This window comes from Herpailurus yagouaroundi, unplaced genomic scaffold (genome assembly GCF_014898765.1).
Source record: "Herpailurus yagouaroundi ecotype Mexico unplaced genomic scaffold, PumYag 165, whole genome shotgun sequence".
In the NCBI taxonomy this organism is placed as follows: domain Eukaryota; kingdom Metazoa; phylum Chordata; class Mammalia; order Carnivora; family Felidae; genus Herpailurus; species Herpailurus yagouaroundi.
The window spans coordinates 31,251,245-31,271,688 of NW_024412406.1; the positions used below are offsets into that span (position 1 = coordinate 31,251,245).

At 37.3% G+C, this 20,444-nt stretch overlaps 1 protein-coding gene across 4 annotated transcripts in view; it reads right to left on the reverse strand.

The window, feature by feature from the left end:
- Positions 1-20,444, reverse strand: part of SNTG1 (syntrophin gamma 1) — a 916,326-nt gene that overhangs the window by 215,875 nt on the left and 680,007 nt on the right. For all 4 annotated transcript variants that reach the window (XM_040487820.1, XM_040487818.1, XM_040487819.1 and 1 more), the window contains one exon: positions 10,617-10,719. In XM_040487820.1, the coding sequence (XP_040343754.1) occupies positions 10,617-10,719 (103 nt within the window). The remainder of the gene's footprint in view (positions 1-10,616; positions 10,720-20,444) is intronic.

Consider the following 20,444-nt stretch of genomic DNA (forward strand, 5'->3'; position numbering starts at 1 on the left):
AGGTACAAAGTTAATGATCTATGCTTTCACATTAAGAAGTTAGGTATGAAAGAGAAAACAAATCAAAGTAAATAGAAGACAGAAAACAATAAAAGTGAAGTGGAAAATAACAAGATTGAAACAAAAGAATGGACAAAATTAACCAAGACAAAAATGGGTTTTTTTTGGAAAGATTAATAAAGCCCATAGGAAAAGTGATGGGGCAAAAGAGTGAGAAAATACAAGTTATTGATATCAGGAACAAAAGAGGCAGTATTATTGCAAGTCGAGCAAGTCAACAAATCTTAAAAGGAATAATAAAACGATATGATGAATAACTTCATGCAATTAAATTCGTAACTTAGTTAAAATGGCAAAAAAAATATCTTGAAAAACATTTTACCAAACCTTACAAAGGAAGAAAAGAATATCAGAAAAAGTCCTATAAGCACTGAAGAGATTAATTCAGACAAAATAAAAACTATAATTCTAGGCTCAGATTGCTTCTTTGGTGAGTTTACTAAATGATTTAAGAAAAATATACTATTACTGTTAAGCAAATTCTTTGTGGAAATAAAGGAGGAGTTACCACTGCACAACGTACGTGAAAATGTCAAAAACCCTGCCACCAAAATCCCATTAAAACATTAACAAGATGTATATATGGATATTCCTCATGAACATTTGTTTTCAAAAGAGTCTTAATATATTAGCAAATTGAAACCAGCAATAATTTTTTTTTTTTCATCACCATGTAGTGTTTATCCCGGGAATACAAGCTCAATTTGGCATTCCAAATAAATATTCAAAAATACACCACATCGATCTTGGAACACGGTGAAGAAGTGAGGGGACCCGCCGTTCCCTCCTCTTTCAAAGTACTGTTGAAGCTAAAGGACTTTTAACTCTGAGAGTCGGGGAGGAAAAGAGACAGTCTCACGTCCAGAGACCCACCAGGACAACCTGACGGGCCACAGGTGCATGATTGAGAACTGGGGGAGACAAAACGAATGGAGGAGAGGGATTCTCTTCTGCGGAGTGACAAAGGGAAGAGAAAGAGCGGCTGGGGAAGCACAGGACTGTATCTGGGGGAGAGAAAAACCACCGACCCGGCGACAAAGACCCAATCCCTGACTGCGGGCCTTTTCTGGACTGGGGCCGACTGTCCTGTTCTCCCACAAGGGGAGGAAAGGAGCCAGCCCAGGCTCGGTGGCTAGGTCAGGAGCGCCGTCTGCAGTGGGAGACAGTGGTCCCCTCCCTGGAGTGCTGTGGGACAGGACAAAGCCTGCCTGCAATAGAGGGCAACATGGACAGGTGCTTTCCCAGTACTAGGGGGTGGACTGGGGGTGGGGGGCGCAGAGCCAGAGTTTAAATCCCAGCTGAGCACTGGGCATGGGAGTCGGCGGAGCAGGACAAACCCCGTTTTTTGCATCCACACCACAGTGAAGATGGGTCGAACACAGTAGTTTGGGACACTCTGTCCATGGAGAAGTTCCTGGGGACAGACAGGGGGCCACAATGGAGGCGGACCCGCCCACACCAAACCACGCCCCTTGGCGCTGGGTAACTGCCCATCTCCTGGAGCAGGATTGACAGGGAGGAACCAGACAGCCCCTCCTCCAGACCAGCGCTGCTGTTTTGCCTGATTTAATTCTCAGACAATTCTTACTATGTAGATACATTCTTCCTACCTTTTCTCCTTCTTATCGCGTCCCTCCTCTAGTCTAGTTACTCTGGTTGTTGGTTGCTAGTTTGTTTAAGCAGACATATTTAATCCATTCTCTTGATACATGTTCTACACCTCCTTCTTTAATCTCCTTCTCTCCCTTGGGGTTAAGCCTTAAAGTTTCTCTGTCTAGATAAATTATTTTATTTTTCTTTTTCCCTGCCTCCTTCTTTATTTTCCTTTCTCTCTCCCTGGATTAAGCCATATAGTTTCTCTGGTCCTTTTTTACCCTTTATTTTCCCCGTCCCTGTCATGTCTCTCTATGTATGGGATAAGGGCTCTTCCTTATCTGCCTCCACCTGTTGTTTACTTGTAGCTGGTGTTCCTGGTTTTTGTTTTTGGGATTTTTGATTGTTTGTGTGTGTTTGAGTGTTTTTGCTTTCTGTTTGTTTTTGTTTCTTTGTTTTACTTTCCAGGGCTACTTCAAGAACAAATCAAAGCACACTTATTGGAGGGTTCAAAACATCACTACGAGTAGGGAGATAAAGCAGCCAGAGTCACAACAACAAAGAACAAGTAACACTCTCCAAATACAGCTCCTGAAGGGCCAGACCCTGGACAGTGTATGATCCCTCTTTAATATAGTAGTGTTTGCAGGAACAGGACACGTAGCAAGCTTTCAAAACACATAAGGGACAGAAAAGTAGCCAAAATGATGAAACAGAAGAAGAATTCCCCTCAAAAGAAATTCCAGGAAGAAATGAGAGCTAAAGAATTGATCAAAAAAGATATAAACAATATAACTGGACAAGAATTTAGAATAATAGTCATAAGATTAACTGCTGGAGTTGGAAGACAGCCTAAAAGACAGCAGAGAATCTATTATGCAGAAATCAAGGAACTAAAAAATAGTCATGATGAATTAAAAATTGCTGTAAACGAGGTGAAAAATAAACGAGAGTGGTGACAGCCAGAATTGAAGAGGCAGGGGGAGAATAGGTGAAATAGAAGATAAAATTATGGAAAAAGATGAAGCTGAGAAAAAGAGAGAAAAGATATTCTGGATCACAAGGGGAGAATTAGAGAACTAAGTGACTCAATGAAACGGAACAATATCTGTATCATAGGAGTTACAGAAGAAGAAGAGAGACAGAAAGGGACCAAAGGTGTGCTTGAACAAATCGTAGCTGAGAACTTCCTCAATTTGGGGAAGGAAACAGACATTGAAATCCAGGAGGCACAGAGAACTCCCTTCGGACATAACTTGAATCGATCGTCTGCATGACATATCATAGTGAAACTGGCAAAATACAAAGATAAAGAGAGAATTCTGAAAGCAGCTAGGGACAAATGGGCCTTAACCTACACATAAGGTAGACACATAAGGGTAGTAGTTTCAATCTATCTACTGAAACATGGCAGACCAGAAAGGAGTGGCAAGAAATCTTCAATGTAATGAACAGGAAAAATATGCAGCCAAGTCTGTCGTTCAGAATAGAAGGACAGATAAAGGTTTTCCCAAACAAACAAAAACTGAAGTAATTCATTGCCACTAAAACAGCCCTACAAGAGATCCTAAGGGGGACTCTGTGAGTGAAATGTTGCAAAGACCACAAAGGACCAGAGACATCACTACAAGCATGAAAACTACAGACATCACAATGACTCTAAAACCATGTCTTTTAATAACAACACTGAATATAAATGGACTAAATGTTCCAATCAAAAGACATAGGGTATCAGAATGGATAAAAAAAAAAAAAAACAAGACCCACCTATTTGCTGTCTACAAGAGACTCCTTGTAGACCTGAGGACACCTTCAGATTGCAAGTGAGGGGATGGAGAACTACCTATTATGCTATTGGAAGTGAAAAGAAAGCTGCAGTAGCCACACTTATATCAGACAAACTAGATTTTAAACTAAAGACTGTAACAAGAGATGAAGAAGGGCATTATATAATAATTACAGTGTCTATCCATCAAGAAGAGCTAACAGTTATGAGTGTTTATGCACTGAATTCGAAGGCACCCAAATATATGAGACAATCACAAACCTAAGCAATCTTCTTGGTAAGAATGTGGTAATTGCAGGGGACTTTAATACTCCACTTACAACAATGGGCAGATTATCTAGGCAGAAAATCAATAAAGAAACAATGGCCTTGGATAATACACTGGGCCAGATGGACTTGACAAATATATTTAGAACTCTGCATCCCAAAGCAATGGAATATACTTTCTTCTCCAGTGCACATGGAACATTCTCCAAGATAGATCATATACTGGGTCACAAAACAGCCCTCAATAAATATAAAGGAATTAAGATCATACCATGCACACTTTCAGATCACAATGCTATGAAACATGAAATCAACCACAGGAAAAAGGTTGGAAAACCTCCAAATGCATGGAGGTTAAAGAACATCCTACTAAAGAACGAATGGGTCAACCAGACAATTAAAGAAGAAATAAAAAATATATATTGAAACAAATGAAAATGAAAACACAACAATTCAAACCGTTTGGGATACAGCAAAGGCAGTTCTAAGAGGGAAATACATTGCAATCCAGGCCTATCTCAAGAAACAAGAAAAATCCCAAATAGAAAATCTAACAGCACACCTAAAGGAACTAGAAGCAGAACAACAAAGAAACCTCAAAAACAGCAGAAGAAGAGATATCATAAAGATCAGGGCAGAAATAAACAATATATGATCCAAAACAAAACAAAACAAAGCCAACAGTAGAACAGATCAATGAAACCAAGAGTTGGTTTTTCGAAAAAATAAACAAAATTGATAAACCTCTAGCCAGGCTTCTCAAAAAGAAAAGAGAGAGGACCCAAATAGATAAAATCATGAATGAAAATGTATTTATCACAACCAATCCCTCAGAAATACAAGGAATTATCATAGAATACTATGAAAAATTATATGCCAACAAACAGGATAACCTGGAAGGAATGGACAAATTCCTAGACACTCACACAATACCAAAACTCAAATGGGAAGAAATAGAAAATTTGAACAGACCCATAATTAGTGAAGAAATTGAATCAGTTATCAAAAATCTCCCAACAAATAAGAGCCCTGGACCACATGGCTTCCTGGGGAATTCTACCAGACATTTAAAGCAGAGATAATACCTATCCTTCTCAAGCTATTCCAAAAAATAGAAATGGAAAGAAAACTTCCAGACTCATTCTATGAAGCCAGCATTACCTTGATTCCTAAACCAGAGAGGGACCCCACAAAAAAGAAGAACTACAGCCTAATATCCCTGATGAAATTAATGCAAAAATTCTCAACCAGATATTAGCAAATTTAATTCAACAGCATATGAAAAGAATTATTCACCATGATCAAGTGGGATTCATTCCCAGGCTGCATGGCTGGTTTAATATTCTCAAATTAATCCATGTGATACATCATATTAATAGAAGAAAGGATAAGACCCATATGATCCTCTCAATAGATGAAGAAAAAGTATTGACAAAATACAGCATCCTTTCTTAAAACCCTCAGGAAAGTCAGGATAGAAGGAACATACCTAAACATCATAAAAGCCATGTCTGAAAAGCCTACTGCTCATATCATCCTCAATGGGGTAAAACTCAGAGCTTTCCCCCTGAGGTCAGGAACACGACAGGGATGTCCACTCTCACTGCTGTTGTTTAACATAGTGTTGGAAATCTTAGCATCAGCAATCAGACAACAAAGTGAAATCAAAGGCATCAAAATTGGAAAAGAAGAAGTCAACCTTTCAGTTTCACAGGTGACATGATACTCTACATGAAAACCCAAAGGCTCCACCAAAAGACTCCAGGAACTGATACATGAATTCAGCAAAACTGAAGGATACAAAATTAATGTACAGAAATTAATGTACAATAAAATTGCATTTTATACATTAATAATGAAGCAACAAAAGGGAAATAAAGAAACTGGTCCCATTTACAATTGCACCAAGAATGATAAAATACCTATGAATAAACCTAACTAAAGATGCAAAAGATCTGTATGCTGAAAACTATAGAAAGCTTATGAAGGAAATTGAAGAAATACAAAGAAATGGAAAAACATTCCAATCTCATGGAAAGGAAGAATAAATATTATTAAAATGTCAATACTACCCAAAGCAATCTACACATTCAATGCAATCCCAATCAAAATTCTTCTTAAAGCTCAAAGAAGCAATCCTAAAATTTGTATGGAACCACAGAAGACCCCAATTAGCCAAAATAATATTGAAGAAGAAAATCAAAGCGGGAGGCATCACAATCCCAGACTTTAGCCTCTACTACAAAGCTGTTAATTATCAGGACAGTCTGGTATTGGCACAAAAACAGACACATAGACCAATGAAATAGAATAGAGAACCCAGAACTGGGCCCACAAATGTGTGGCCAACTAATCTTTGACAATGCAGGAAAGAGTATCCAATGAAAAAAGACAGTCTCTTTAACAAATGGTTCTGGGAGAACTGGACAGCAACATGCAGAAGAATGAAACTAGACGACTTTCTTACACCATTCACAAAAAATAAACTCAAAATAGATGAAAGACCTAAATGTGAGACAGGAAACCATCAAAACCCTAAGGGAGAAAGCAGGCAACAACCTCTTTGACCTCAGCCACAGCAATTTCTTACTCAACACATCTCCAAAGGCAGGGAAATTAAAAGCAAAAATGAACTACTGGGATCTTATCAAGATAAAAAGCTTCTGCACTGCAAAGGAAACAATCAACAAAACTAAAAGGCAACTGACCGAATGGGAGAAGGTATTTGCAAATGACATATCAGATAGAGGGTTAGTATCCAAAATCTATAAAGAACTCACCAAATTCCACACCTGAAAAATGAATAATCCAGTGAAGAAATGGGCAGAAGACATGAATAGACACTTTTCCAAAGAAGACATCCAGATGGTCAACACACACATGAAAAGACACTCAGTGTAACTCTTCATCAGGGAAATACAAATCAAAGCCACACTGAGATATCACCTCACGCTAAAATTAACAAATCAGGAAACTACAGATGCTGGCAAGGATGTGGAGAAAGGGGGACATTCTTATACTCTTGGTGGAAAGGCAAACTGGTGCAGCCACTCTGGAAAACAGTGTGGAGGTTCCTCAAAAAGTTAAAAATAGAACTACCCTGTGACCCAGCAATAGCACTACTAGGAATTCATCCTAAGGTTACAGGAGTGCTGATTCATAGGGCACTTGTAACCCAATGTTTATAGGAGCATTTTCAACAACAGCCAAATTATGGATAGAGCCTAAATGCCCATCAACTGACAAATGGATAAAGAAGATGTGGTTTATATATTCAATGGAATACTACTTGGCAATGAGAAAAAATGAAATCTTGCCATTTGCAGCAATGTGGGTGGAACTGGAATATTATGCTTAGTGAAATAAGTCAGTCAGAGAAAGACAGATACCATATGTTTTCACTCATATGTGGATCTTGAGAAACTCAACAGAAGACCATGGGGGAGGGGAAGGGAAAAAAGAGAGGGAGGAAGGCAAACCATAAGAGAGTCTTAAATGCAGAGAACAAACTGAGGGTGGATGGGGGGCCGGATGAGGGGAAAGTGGGTGATGGGCATTGAGAAGGGCACCTGTTGGGATGAGCACTAGTGTGGTATGGAAACCTATTTGACAATAGATTATATTCATAAAAATATAATAAAAAATAAAAATACACCATATCAGCAGAATAAAAAAAAAGATTAAAAATATAATCTTTCAATGGGTATAAAAAATATTTGTGATAATTCAACATCAACTCATGTTAAAAAGGAAAAGAAAAATCCTCAGTAACCTAGGAATAAAAGAGCACTTCTTCAACCTAAATAAAAGGTATAAGTGAGCACATATATGAATGTCATGCTTAACAGTAAAAGACTGGAAATTTCTCCTAATATCTTGAGCAAAAGAGAGATATCTGCCCTCAAGACTTTGCCCAACATTTTACTGGAAGTCCTGGCCATTGAAATAGGCAAGAAAAAGAAATTTTAAAAATACAGATTGTAAAGAAAGAAGGAGAATTCAATATTTGCAGATAACATAACTGTATAAGGTGAGCGCCTATAAAAGACAGAAAGTCCTACCTGAACTAATAAGAAAATTAAGCCTGTGATGCAGAATATATAAATGTATATCTATGTGTTAGCAACAATATATGGGCACTAAAATTTTTTTAAATGCCATTTATGGTAGAATAAGAAATGCTTAGAAATCAGTTTAATGAAAGATATGTAAGACTTTCCCACTGAAAATAATAAAATGTTGCTGAGAAAAATGAAAACATAAATAAATAGAAAGTTATATCATGTTCATGGGCTTACAGATTTCAAATTGTTAATATGTTAATTCTACAAATTATCTATAAATCCGGCTTCATCCCATGGAGAATTGTAACTGGATTTGATAGAAATTGACATGCTATTTCTAAAATATATGCAGCAATGCAAAAGGTATAGAATAGCTAAATAATCATGAACAATTGCAAAATTGGAGAACCTGTCCTAGGGGATTAACACGGCAGCTAAGGTGGAAGGATGAACACAAAAATTAATGGAAATAAGAAAGTAATTTCTTGATTCTAAATTCCTAGCTCAGACACAAGATAGTAATTGGTATAAGATGGACTCTAAACCTCAACGTAAAGGCCAGTGTCATAAAGCTCCAGGAAAATGTCGGGGAGTCTCTTTGCAACCTTGGGGTAAGCAAGTATTTCTTAGAGAAGATACAGAAAACAATAACCATATGCAGTAAGAGCAGCCACAAAATGTTAAATTGGAGTTTGTCAAAATGGAAAACTTCTGCAAATCTAAGACACCTTTAGGGAAAACATAGTTATCCATAGACTGAGAGAAAAGTGTTGTAATACATGAGCTGACAAAGATTATGTACAGAATATTTTCTTAAACTCCTGCACTACAATAATATAAAGATATACCAATAGAGAGATGGGCAAAATTTGAGCACACGCATTACAAACTAAGATATGCAGATCTCCAGTAATATATGCAAATGGTACATGATAAGGAGCTAATCATAATTAGTCTTCAGGGATATGCAAAGTACTAGTATAATAAGACACCACTCTACACTCGATAGAATAGCTAAAAAAAAATCTTTGACCATAAAATATTGAATTAAATGTAGAGCAGTCAGAACTCTCATAAACACAGCTGGAGTGGAGATAAAGAGGTTTTTAAATAAACATTCTCTGTAGAAATGCTTTTTGGCAGTTAACAAGTTAATTATACATCTACCTGGTGACTGAGCAACCCCACTCCTAAGTACTTATGGTAGTGAACATAAAATTGGAAGATTTCCAAAGCCCCATACAAGAATGTTCATAGTAGCTTTAGTTATAATGGCAAAGTACAGGAAACAAGGTCCCTTATCTATCAATCAGAGAATGATTAGCAAACTTTATTCTATTTATCTAATGGAATATTCACAGCAATGTGAATGAACAAATGACTGAAATTTAAAACACACGTGATTTTTCATAGTGAAAGAAATTAGACATAAAAGAGTAAATACAGTATGCTTGTGTTCTAAAAAAGTTCTACAAGAAAGAAAAGGAATATATAATGATAAGAAATTAAATTAATGGTTGTTTCTTGGGGTGTTATTTATTGGGAAGGGCCATGGAGGAACCCTTCTGTGATTTAAAGGCATGTAGATTAAGCAATCCAATTGTGCATTTAAGATCTTTGTATTTCATTGCATGCAAATTATGCCTCAGTTAAAAGATATATTCTTCTTTGATTTTTAGCAAAAATGTTTGATAATGTTTTATTTCTTAATGTACAAATTGATACAGACATTTTGAAGTTAACTCTTATGACAATTATTCCATTACTACCTAGACTGGTGCTTCCTTCCATGACAAGTGTAAATGCTTGTTTAGAAGTCCAGGAGCCACATAGGATTATATCATTTTCTAGTTAGAGAAAGTATATTCATCAGATATTATGAATGAAATGTAATAGAGATATACAATGTACATAATAGGATACTATTAAAATATTTATTTTTAAAATAAATAATGTGTCTCCAGTTATAGGCTAGAAAATAACTGTAAATGTGCTGAATACATTCTGAAACAGAACTAACATCTGTGGGAATGCAAGCTGGTGCAGCCACTCTGGAAAGCAGTATGGAGGTTCCTCAAAAAACTAAAAATAGAACTACCCTAGACCCAGCAATTGCACTACTAGGCATTTGTCCACGGGATACAGGCGTGCTGTTTTGAAGGGACATGTGCACCCCCATGTTTATAGCAGCACTATCAACAATAGCCAAAGCATGGAAAGAGCCCAAATGTCCATCGATGGATGAATGGATAAAGAAGATGTGGTGTATATATACAAAGGAGTATTACTCGGCAATCAAAAAGAATGAAATCTTGCCATTTGCAACTACGTGGATGGAACTGGAGGGTATGATCCTAAGTGAAATTAGTCAGAGAAAGACAACAATCATATGACTTCACTCATATGAGGACTTTAAGAGACAAAACAGATGAACCTAAGGGAAGGGGAGCAAAAATAATACAAAAACAGGGAGGGGGACAAAACAGAAGAGACTCACAAATATGGAGAATAAACGGAGGGTTACAGGGAGCGATTGTGGGAGGTGGGATGGGTTAAATGGGCAAGGGGCATCAAGGAATCTACTCCTGAAATCACTGTTGCACTATATGCTAACTAACTTGGATGTAAATTACAAGATAAAAAATAAAACAAGTTAAAAAAAATAAACTAGCATCTGTCCCCTTTGCATAAGCATTCATAAAATGCTGTGTGATATAAAAAAAATATTTGTATTCAGGCAGAAATGCCAACTTTAAAACGAAATTATCAATTACTGTCAGGAAATAACGGTTTCAAAAATAAATATGATGATGCGAGCATTTTACCTATTCTTCATAAATGCTTACATGCGCAGTCTTCGTTCAGTGGGAGTTTGAGGAAAGCGGGCGCTCTTTTTAAAAATGACACTGTCAGGTTCACTTCTTCTCCAGCGTTCCGAAGAACCTGAACCTGAAACAAAAAGGAGTGAAAATGATACCATCGTCAGTATGTTCACGAAATATCTTATGCGATAGCAAAGACCTTGAAATGATTGGGTGTCTTTTCGCCTCTCTTTTTTGCCCTAGAGGTGAGAAACATTTTATTAAAATAGGGAATGAATTACATAACATTGTAGGAATACAGCCATCACCTCCTTTCTCTTCCCACCGTTTGGTGGTCCCCTGTTCGCTCACAATGTCATCATCTTCTGTTCATATTCATAGATATCTCTTACGTGTACGGTCTCTATTAGGCAATATGAGAGATTATGACTTCTATAGGAAGGTACGGTGCTCGAGCCTCTATGCCATTAATTTAATAAATATTTATTGAATCTCTATTACGCACCCCCTTGGACATATAAAAATAAATGACCCTGAAGATGTTGATGAAAGAGCTAATTCAAATGAAATAAAATTGCCCCGATTCACTCAAGCACTTTTGCAAAAACAACAACAACAAAACAAACAAGCAAACAAAAACACACAAGAAACACATAGGTATTCCTTTCCAGTCATATCACTGCATATTTTATGCTTCCTTTCCCTGCAAACTTGGAATAATGGTGAAGACTGTTATCCTCAACTCTCAACATGTTTCACATTGTAAACTAATGGGTTTACTTCTATCACTTACAGTAATGTCAATGTCTTAAAAAATTATATCAAGATACATGTGAGAAATAGCTAAAGAAGTACAAGAAGCTGAGGAGTTATTTACAGCAGAGGTACCTAGAAAACATATAAATATATCTTAATTTAAAAAGCTCACATTGACTGAGAGGGGAATTGCAGACAATTAGTGAAGAGATGGCTAATGAACCTGGGAACACAGCTTGTTATTAAACATCCAGAAAAAACGCTCAACCTCCAGTCATGAGAGAATTGGCTATCAAAATGATTTAGAATGACTTCTGGTCCGGAAATGAGGGTATGGGTTCAGCTCCCTTTGCTCCCCACTCAGGGAGTATAAACACTCAAAAACTTGCAAGAGACAACTGAAATGCAAGGTGACCTCTGAAAGATCAAGGAAAAAAGAACTCAGTAGGGATCCCAGGACGGTAGCAACCGCAAAGAGGACACCAACCATCCAGCGGAGGAACTTCAACCCACTGCTGGATAAAGCATCCCTTTGTCCACTTAGTGGCACCAGGGGGGCCCAGGCTGAGAGAGCTCCTTCCACTTCCTCAAATAGCATCAGCAGGGAACAGTGAGAAATCAATCAGACCCAAGAAGCCAGACAGACTCTAAGAAGTATATTGTCAATGGAACCACAGCCTACAAAACTAGGCTAGGACCTTTGTGGTAGAGTGAATTCCTGCTAAAAAGAAAAAAAAAATCTTATGTAAGAGCCACAGTCTCAACATAACAAGCAAAGTGGCCAGGATATAATAAAATAGCATGTCCCTCGAAGACCCAGGAAAATCACAATTTAAATGAGTAAAGACAGCTAACTCCAACTAGATGAATTACATCCTGGAATTATCTGACAAGGACTTTAAAGCCACCTTAATAAAAATATGTCAACAAGAAATGACAAATTCTCTTGAATCAAATGAAAAATTACAAACTCTCAGCAAAGAAATACAAATTATGAAAATAAAAGGAAAATTGTAGAACTAAAAAATGTGCTAACATAAATTAAAAAAAGAAAGAACCTTCCTGAGGTTCTAGGTGGCTCAGTCAGTTAAGTGGCCGACTTTGGCTCAGGTCTTGATCTCACAGTTCTTGAGACCGAGCTCCGTGTCAGGCCCTGTACTGACAGTGCAGGGCCTGCTTGGAATACTCTGCCTCCCTCTCTCTCTGCCCCTCTCCTTCTCACGCTCTCTGTCTCTCACACACACACTCTCTCCCTCTCAAAAATAAATAAACATTAAAAAAATAATAACAAAATTGACTCAGTAATACAGTGACGATGACATAAGAATCAGTAACTTGATGACAGAACAGTAAAGTTTGCTCACTCTGAGCAATAGACAAGATAAAGTCACACGCAGAAAAAAGTACTATATTTCATCACATTGAAAGTAGGAAAAAAGCTTAAAAATGAAGAAAATTAGATAATCATTTCTATAGATGCAAAGAAGCATTACAAAATACAGTTGATAGAAACTCAAAAACCTGAGTATACAAAAGAGTATCTTCATATTATAAAGAAGATATATATTTTTTTAGAAACATGATAGTTAACTTCGATTTATTGAGACATTTCTCTCTGAGATCAGAAATGAGACAAAAGTATCCACTATCTTCAGGGTTCCTCAATCTTTCTTCAGGTCTTCTCACAGTAAGGCAAGAAAAGAGCTAATAAAATGCATGAGAATTGAAAGAAGAAATGAAAGTTTTATTGTTCAGAGAGAAGATAATCTCTTTACTTACATTTTGAGAGAGAGAGAGAGTGTATGCACAAGTGGGAGAGGGGCAGAGAGAGAGGGAAGGACAGCTTCTGAGCTGACAGTGGACGTAAACTCATGATGTGAGCTGAAGTCAGATGCTTAGCCCACCGAACCACTCAGGCCCCAACATAATTTTGAACGTAGGAAATCCTTGGGAATCTATAGACATTATCACATGAGATATTAGCAGGTGAGTTACTAAGGGAGTTCAGCATGGAACAGTATAGACACAAAGCAATACCTCGTTAGCAAGAAAACCACAAGCCCCAAATGTAGTCACATTTGCTAGGCCTTCACCAAACGAGGGCCTAAAACCTAATCCAATTTCACTTGCAACCTCTCCCAGAAATGTAGTGAGGAATTTTCTGGTCACAACTAAGGAGGTAATCTTCCTGCCTTCCTCCCTTCCTCCTTCCTCCCTTCTTTCCTTCTTCCTTCCTTCCTTCCTTCCTTCCTTCCTTCCTTCCTTCCTTCCTCCTTTCTTTCCTTCTTTCTTCTTTCTTTCTTTCTTTCTTTCTTTCTTTCTTTCTTTCTTCCTCCTTTCTTTCCTTCTTCTTTCTTTCTTTCTTTCTTTCTTTCTTTCTTTCTTTCTTTCTTTCTTCTTTCTTTCTTTCTTTCCTTCTTCTCTAGTTGTCCCTCCCCATATCTGCCTATAATAAAAATCCTTCCATCTTGTACAGAACCTTAGAGCTTCTTTCTACTTGCTGGATGGAATGCTGCCTGATTCATAAATGGCTTAACAAAGTGAATTAGATTTTAAAATTTACTTGGTTACATTTTATTTTTGTACCAGCACAAAAGTCACCTGGTTTGACTGAATATCAACAAACATAACATTATTTTTTAAATAATGGAACTCTATGTTATGTCATGGATCACTGGACATAATACTGCGAAGATATCAATTCTCTCCTACTTTTCTGTAGATGTAAGCCAACCCCATTCAAGGTCCCAATGTTTGTGGGATTTTTTTTTACTCCATTTTGGCTTAATGTGGACTTATGAGCTTGGCTTACGTTTTGCATTGACACATAACACTGATATAATCATTATTATATCATTGTATTAGGAGTTGGTGAGTCAGTGAAATATATGGGATGGTGGAATGCAACAGGTCAATCCTTATATTCCATAGTAAGTGTACAACAAATAATATCTACTGCTAAATAACAAAATAACCATATGAGCATCTTAAGCGTAAATATGAGACTAAACATGTATAAGTTAAATATGGTTGCCTCAGCAATCGGCAATGGGCAGCTACTTTACATGTGTACTTCAATCTTGAAGTTTTTATTCAAATGTAATTGCGAAAAATCAGAACAAATAATTTTCAATTGTAAAATCTCACCCTAGAGAGATAATTTAGTTTTGTCTTTAATAAAAGATCAAATATGGCTATCTTTCGGCAATCACAAGTTCAAGTCCTTGACACAGACACATTTCTTAATAATTGCAAGAATATTCACTTTTTCAGTGAACAGGATTGAGATAATGTGTTTAAATTTTTCTCAGCTTTGCAAATATGCTTTGAATGCATATTTAATCAGCCTGGTACTGTCGGGTTGGAAAATATAGGTTATACATCATGAGTAATGATGGATGTCATCTGGCTGCAAAATCAGAAATCTGCACCAATAAATCCAGCTGTCTTTTTCATTTTCATTCACATTTTATGATGCAAATCAAATGTGCATTTTGATCAGATCATGTATCAGCATGACTATTCTATCATGTCGCCTTGGGTATGTACATGAGGAAAGGGCAAGAGATTGGTAAAGGATGGTAATCAATAGGAACAAAAGTGGGGCAGGTATTAAAATAGATATTTATAGGTTTATTCTATTAAACGATGACAAACCTAACAACTCAGTTTATGAACTGAATGTTTTTGAGTTCCACTCACCTGTTAGAAGGGAAACTTCATAAAATCATTTGTCTTCTTCACCCTTTTCTCCTTCCCCTTAGAGGATATTCTATCTAATATGAGATTTTCAAGAGGAATTTATCTATCTGCCACAGCTTTGGTATATGAAGTTAATTTTGCCCATAGCTGGGAAGTGGTTTGTATTTTTTGGTTTTTAAAGACGATTTTTATAGAGGAGTTTAAGGTTTACAGCAAGATTGTAGGGAAAGCCCAGGGAGTTCCCGTATTCTTCCTGCCTCCACACATGCACAGCCTTCCCCATCAACAACATCCTCCACCAGAAGGGTACATTTGTTACAAATAATGAACTGACATTGACACACCATCATCACACAGCACCCAGAGTCTATTGTTTACCTTAGGGTTCACTCTTGGTATTGTACATTCTATGGGTTTGGACAAATATATAATGACATGTATTCACCATTATTGTATAATGTAAGTATTTTAACTGCCTAAAATTTCTCTGTGCTCTGCCTATTCATCCCTGTCCCCTACCCCAACCTTGGGGATTAATTTTAATCGATGAAAAGAGGGACTTCTGCTTTTCCTGGGCGTACTTTAAGCACACACCAGGAAACACACACACAGACGCATATACACACACACATACACACACACACAAACATCTTCAGTGGCAACAAAGGCAGTTAGACAGTCTGTGAGGGTCACAATCACTACCCTCGCGTGATGTCAGAACAAGCAAGTAAGATTTCCATCTCCAGACTGTAAGATAAGTACTGCTGTTCACTGATGACAGTGATGGAAAACAGTTACCTAGAATTTCACATTAACATTTGACTCATCTCTCTTGACATATTGTTAAGTGCAGTAAATCATTTTCCTAAAGCCCTGACTCTTGGCTGAAAAGGAAATTAAATGTGACTTTGAGGAATGATTTCAAATACGTTGCTTCACAGACAAAACGACTAGGCTAACACTAGATACAACCACATGCTTTTCTGTTCACGTTAGGAAAATAATTACATGTCAACATGGAATAAACAAGTCACTTTTTTATTATATGTACTCTTACGTAATCGCTTTTTGTTGATGTTAATTGTGGGGAAAAAAAACTCGACTTACTACGTGTATTATGGGGTAAGAGTTTGAGGGGAAATTGTAATTGAACGGCTTTCCTGAATGGTTCGGAGGGTCCTCTGGCCCTGTGCACCTGCCTTCACGTTCAGGTTTCAAAGGAATCTGCAGAGTAACAGTTGACCGAGCAGACGGCCGTCTCTGAGGTGTGAGTGCAGGTGAATACGTTAACACCCACAGATTACACCTGGGCTCACAGTGGCTGCCAGGTGGCAGGGCGGAAGATTGAGCCTTCTGAAGGGAGAACCATTTGGCCAAGGAAGGAGTCTACAGTGGTCACGAGAACTGGTGCTACTGGGTTGCTAGGAAATCAAGTGTAACAGCGGAGATTATCCAACTGGAAAATGAGGTATGGAACTGTGTCCAGGAAGATCACAGCACATCACCACCGGAAGTAGGGGGTGAACCAACTATGAGAAATCGACTATAATTCAGAATCTGGAAGAAGCGATGCAGAAAAAGAAAGGGATTTGGGCTGATTTTAAAATAGCATCTTTCACATTGAATTGGCGTGATCAGGGGGATAGAGAACGGTGCTGGAAGGGCCAGGAGTAGATGGGATAGGGATCAGAATTTATCACGGACAAAGCAGTTCAAGAAAGGCAATGTGACCCTCTTGAGGGTGCATTCACTCATTTCTTCATCTTGTCTGCATGTTAATTTGTGAAAACAGTCCATATATGTAAAGGGATACAACAGGAGGCTTCCTACAGTCATTTCTAGTCTAAATTCATGTTGCTTTAAAATGAAAAGTCACAGCAAAAATGTATATCCGGTTATATGTTTAAAAAAAGAACGACTGAAATTTTAATATTTCTGAATTCATAGAGCTTCTGCCTCAAGTAGTGTTGAAGTATGCAGTAATTTTTGGATTCTGGTAAATATTACAATCAAGAATAAAATTTGAATGAATAAGAAATTTCAGCTCTAAGAATAATCAGGATATAATAATAATATCAATGAATTTTAATATGCAAGAAAACCATTTACTTTAGTGAGGCAAAATGTTGAAACATTTGAGCAAATTTTCCCGGATTATTTAAAGCTATGACTAAAAATAATTCCATCACTTTCAAAGACTCCATTGAAGCGAGATTCTATGTAGCAAAAGTGGGTGAAAAGTCAAATGCTAGATGAATGGAACTTCAATGTAACAAGCAGAATACATTGTTAACTAGTTCACATGGCTGTAGAAATGCTATTACAGCATTTGTTTTAATTCCAAGATGATTTCCTCAATAATTCAAGCAATATTTTACTTTGTCTTCCTATTGTTATATGGCCAATTGACTAGTTTATGTTCTATTAAGCAGGCTTAATTAAATTTTAAAATTCCTAAAAGCTTTACTTCACAAACAGCATCAGGGACAGATGGGTTCAAAACTAAGTTTTATCTAATTCTTAAAGAAGAAATTATTCCAGCATGAAATTATTCCCGCATGAAATTATTGAAGTCTCTTCGTGTTACAAAATCAAACTAGAATAAAAACAAATAATTAAAGCTGACATAAATCATATGAAGAAACAAAAGACCACTGTTAATATAAAGATAGATGTACTAATTTAAATACACTATTCACTTATAGAATCCTAAAAGTGACAAATGAAATTATACTATGACCAAATAGGCTGTATGTCAAAATAGCAAACCTGGATAAATACCAAGAAGTTATTATCAATGTAATTAATTTCATCAAGGTAAATATACATAACCTATTAATATTATCAATAAAAGATAGGTTGGGGGGGGCAGATTTTGTCCTCTCCATTAGAGTCTGAAAGGACATTTGGTCAAATCGAGCTGTAATTTCTAATAAAAACTCTAAGAAAAACAGGAATAGGAGAAAATCTCAGGATGTTTCCTGACTATCCCTGGCTGTTGCCTGAGCCTACCATGGTCCCTCTCTAAATATGCCCATGGCTCTCATCCTGACTTCCTCTGCTTTTACCTCAAAAATCATCCCAGTAAGTCCTATCTTCATCCATCTATTTGAAGTTACAGCTCTCCACACACCTGTGCCCTTATTTCCCTGTTCTACCTGTCATTTTTCATACCTATTAGCACATTCCTACCTACCCCATAGTGTGCTGACATATTATGTCTAACGTTCTTCTATCTACGCACCATGGGCAGCAGGCTGTATCTTTTCGCAGGTATGTTCAAAGAGTCGGGCATGGCATGGCACGTATCTCATAAAAAAGTCTTCATTAAGTAGTTTTGGGTGATTAAGCTATTAAGTTTTATTAAAAGTCATTTTAAAAAGCAAAAAAAAATTTTTTTCCTACATGTTGAAGCAGCGAGACCATGTCAATTAAAATCAGATACTAGATAAAGGTGTTCACGGTCTCCAGTATTTTTCAAAAAATATTTCATGAGTTCTACAAACATAGTGAGATAAAAAAAAAAATAAAGTTTTATAAATATTAAGAAAATACAATCTTGGGGCGCCTGGGTGGCGCAGTCGGTTAAGCGTCCGACTTCAGCCAGGTCACGATCTCGCGGTCCGTGAGTTCGAGCCCCGCGTCGGGCTCTGGGCTGATGGCTCAGAGCCTGGAGCCTGTTTCCGATTCTGTGTCTCCCTCTCTCTCTGCCCCTCCCCTGTTCATGCTCTGTCTCTCTCTGTCCCAAATATAAATAAACGTTGAAAAAAAAAATTAAAAAAAAAAAAAAAAAGAAAATACAATCAACCCATTATTAAAAACATAATTGTGCACGTAAAGAATTCTCCACGAAACACTAATTGGAATTTAAAAGAAAAGGTGTTAAGATCGCTTCATTGAAGATCACTGCGATGTACAACACCTTTTTCTTAGTTACAATACACACCAGGGGAAAATATTAAAGATCTGGAGGGAAAAACCTATAAAATCCTTAGATGTTTGGAGCACCTGGGTGACTCAGTTGGTTGAGCTTCGGGCTTTGGCTCAGGTCATGATCTCGTGGTTCCTGAGTTCAAGCCCTGCGTTGGGCTCACTAATTGTCAGCCTGTCAGGGAGGAGCACGCTTCAGATCCTCTGTCCCCTCTCTCTGCCCCTCCCCCTCCTGCTCTCTCTCTCTCAAAAAACAAATAAAACATAAAAAAAACAAAAATCCTTAGATTTTTCAAAGCATATATTGCTCTCAAGTAATTTGTATCTTTTATTGAAGGATAGATACCAAACTCTAAAGCCTTGCAAGGATATGCCACATACTTGGTGAAATTTTCTAGGAGAACAAATAAGTCCCAGGAAAGTATTAAAATAGCCTCCGGAATATCCAAAAATGCTAAGAAGAGCAGCAGTAGGGCTTGGGAGGAGCTGAGTGAGTCATGTCTGAATATGTTTGTCATTTAATCCAATCAGCATGTTATCGATATGTAAATAAATTAGTAGAAATGGATAAAAACTACAAAGTAGATCTCGATGTACTTGAACTTTTAATACACGATAGAGATGTTTTTCTTTTAATCAAGTGTTTAAAAGACTGGTTATAATAAATGGTACAAACATATCTGGCTATCCTTTTAGAAGAAAATAAAATAGGGTACGATTTTAAGCAATATACTAGCAACAAGTCTTAATGAATTAAAGATTTAAGTGTAAATACTATGTCCAAAATAATGTAAGACCCTACATGTGGGATTCCATGTAAAACCTAGGGGTCAGAAGAACATACTAAACCGAACAACAACCCAGCATCTAGGAGAGGCAGTTGTGTCTCTAAAGCTATATACAGATAGATATCAATGTATCTAAATGTACATTTTGCCACACTTTTGCCTGTTCTTTGAATTCAGCTGAATTGGTCACTTTTTTTTTCAAACAGAGAGGAAGGGAGCTGCTTCTTATTTTGTTTTTCTGCTTGCTTGTTTGTTTTGGTTGCAATTTGATGAGTAACTCCTAGACAGGGCCACTGCTCCTTTGACCCTTGACACTGTTCTGAATGATCTCGAAAGGAAAGTTGCAAGATTTACTTATTTGCTAAGACCCACCAATAGGGAAGCGCAGTTTTCAAATTCATCATTTCACTCTTGTGCTGGACAAAAGCACAGGGAATAACGGGCTTGAATATTGCAGCTCATTAGATATAGAAACGACACTAGACGCACGGGCTAAAAGCTGCCTGAGTGACAGCTGGGGGGCCACCCACCCTGTCCTAACCACCACTGTCACTCTTAATTAACTGATGCATACATGGATGGTTCTTTACATACTACACTTTCAGAGATGATGGTGCAGCCTAACGCAACACTGTTAAAATATCCCGGCAATAATTCAATAGGACGATATTGTCTC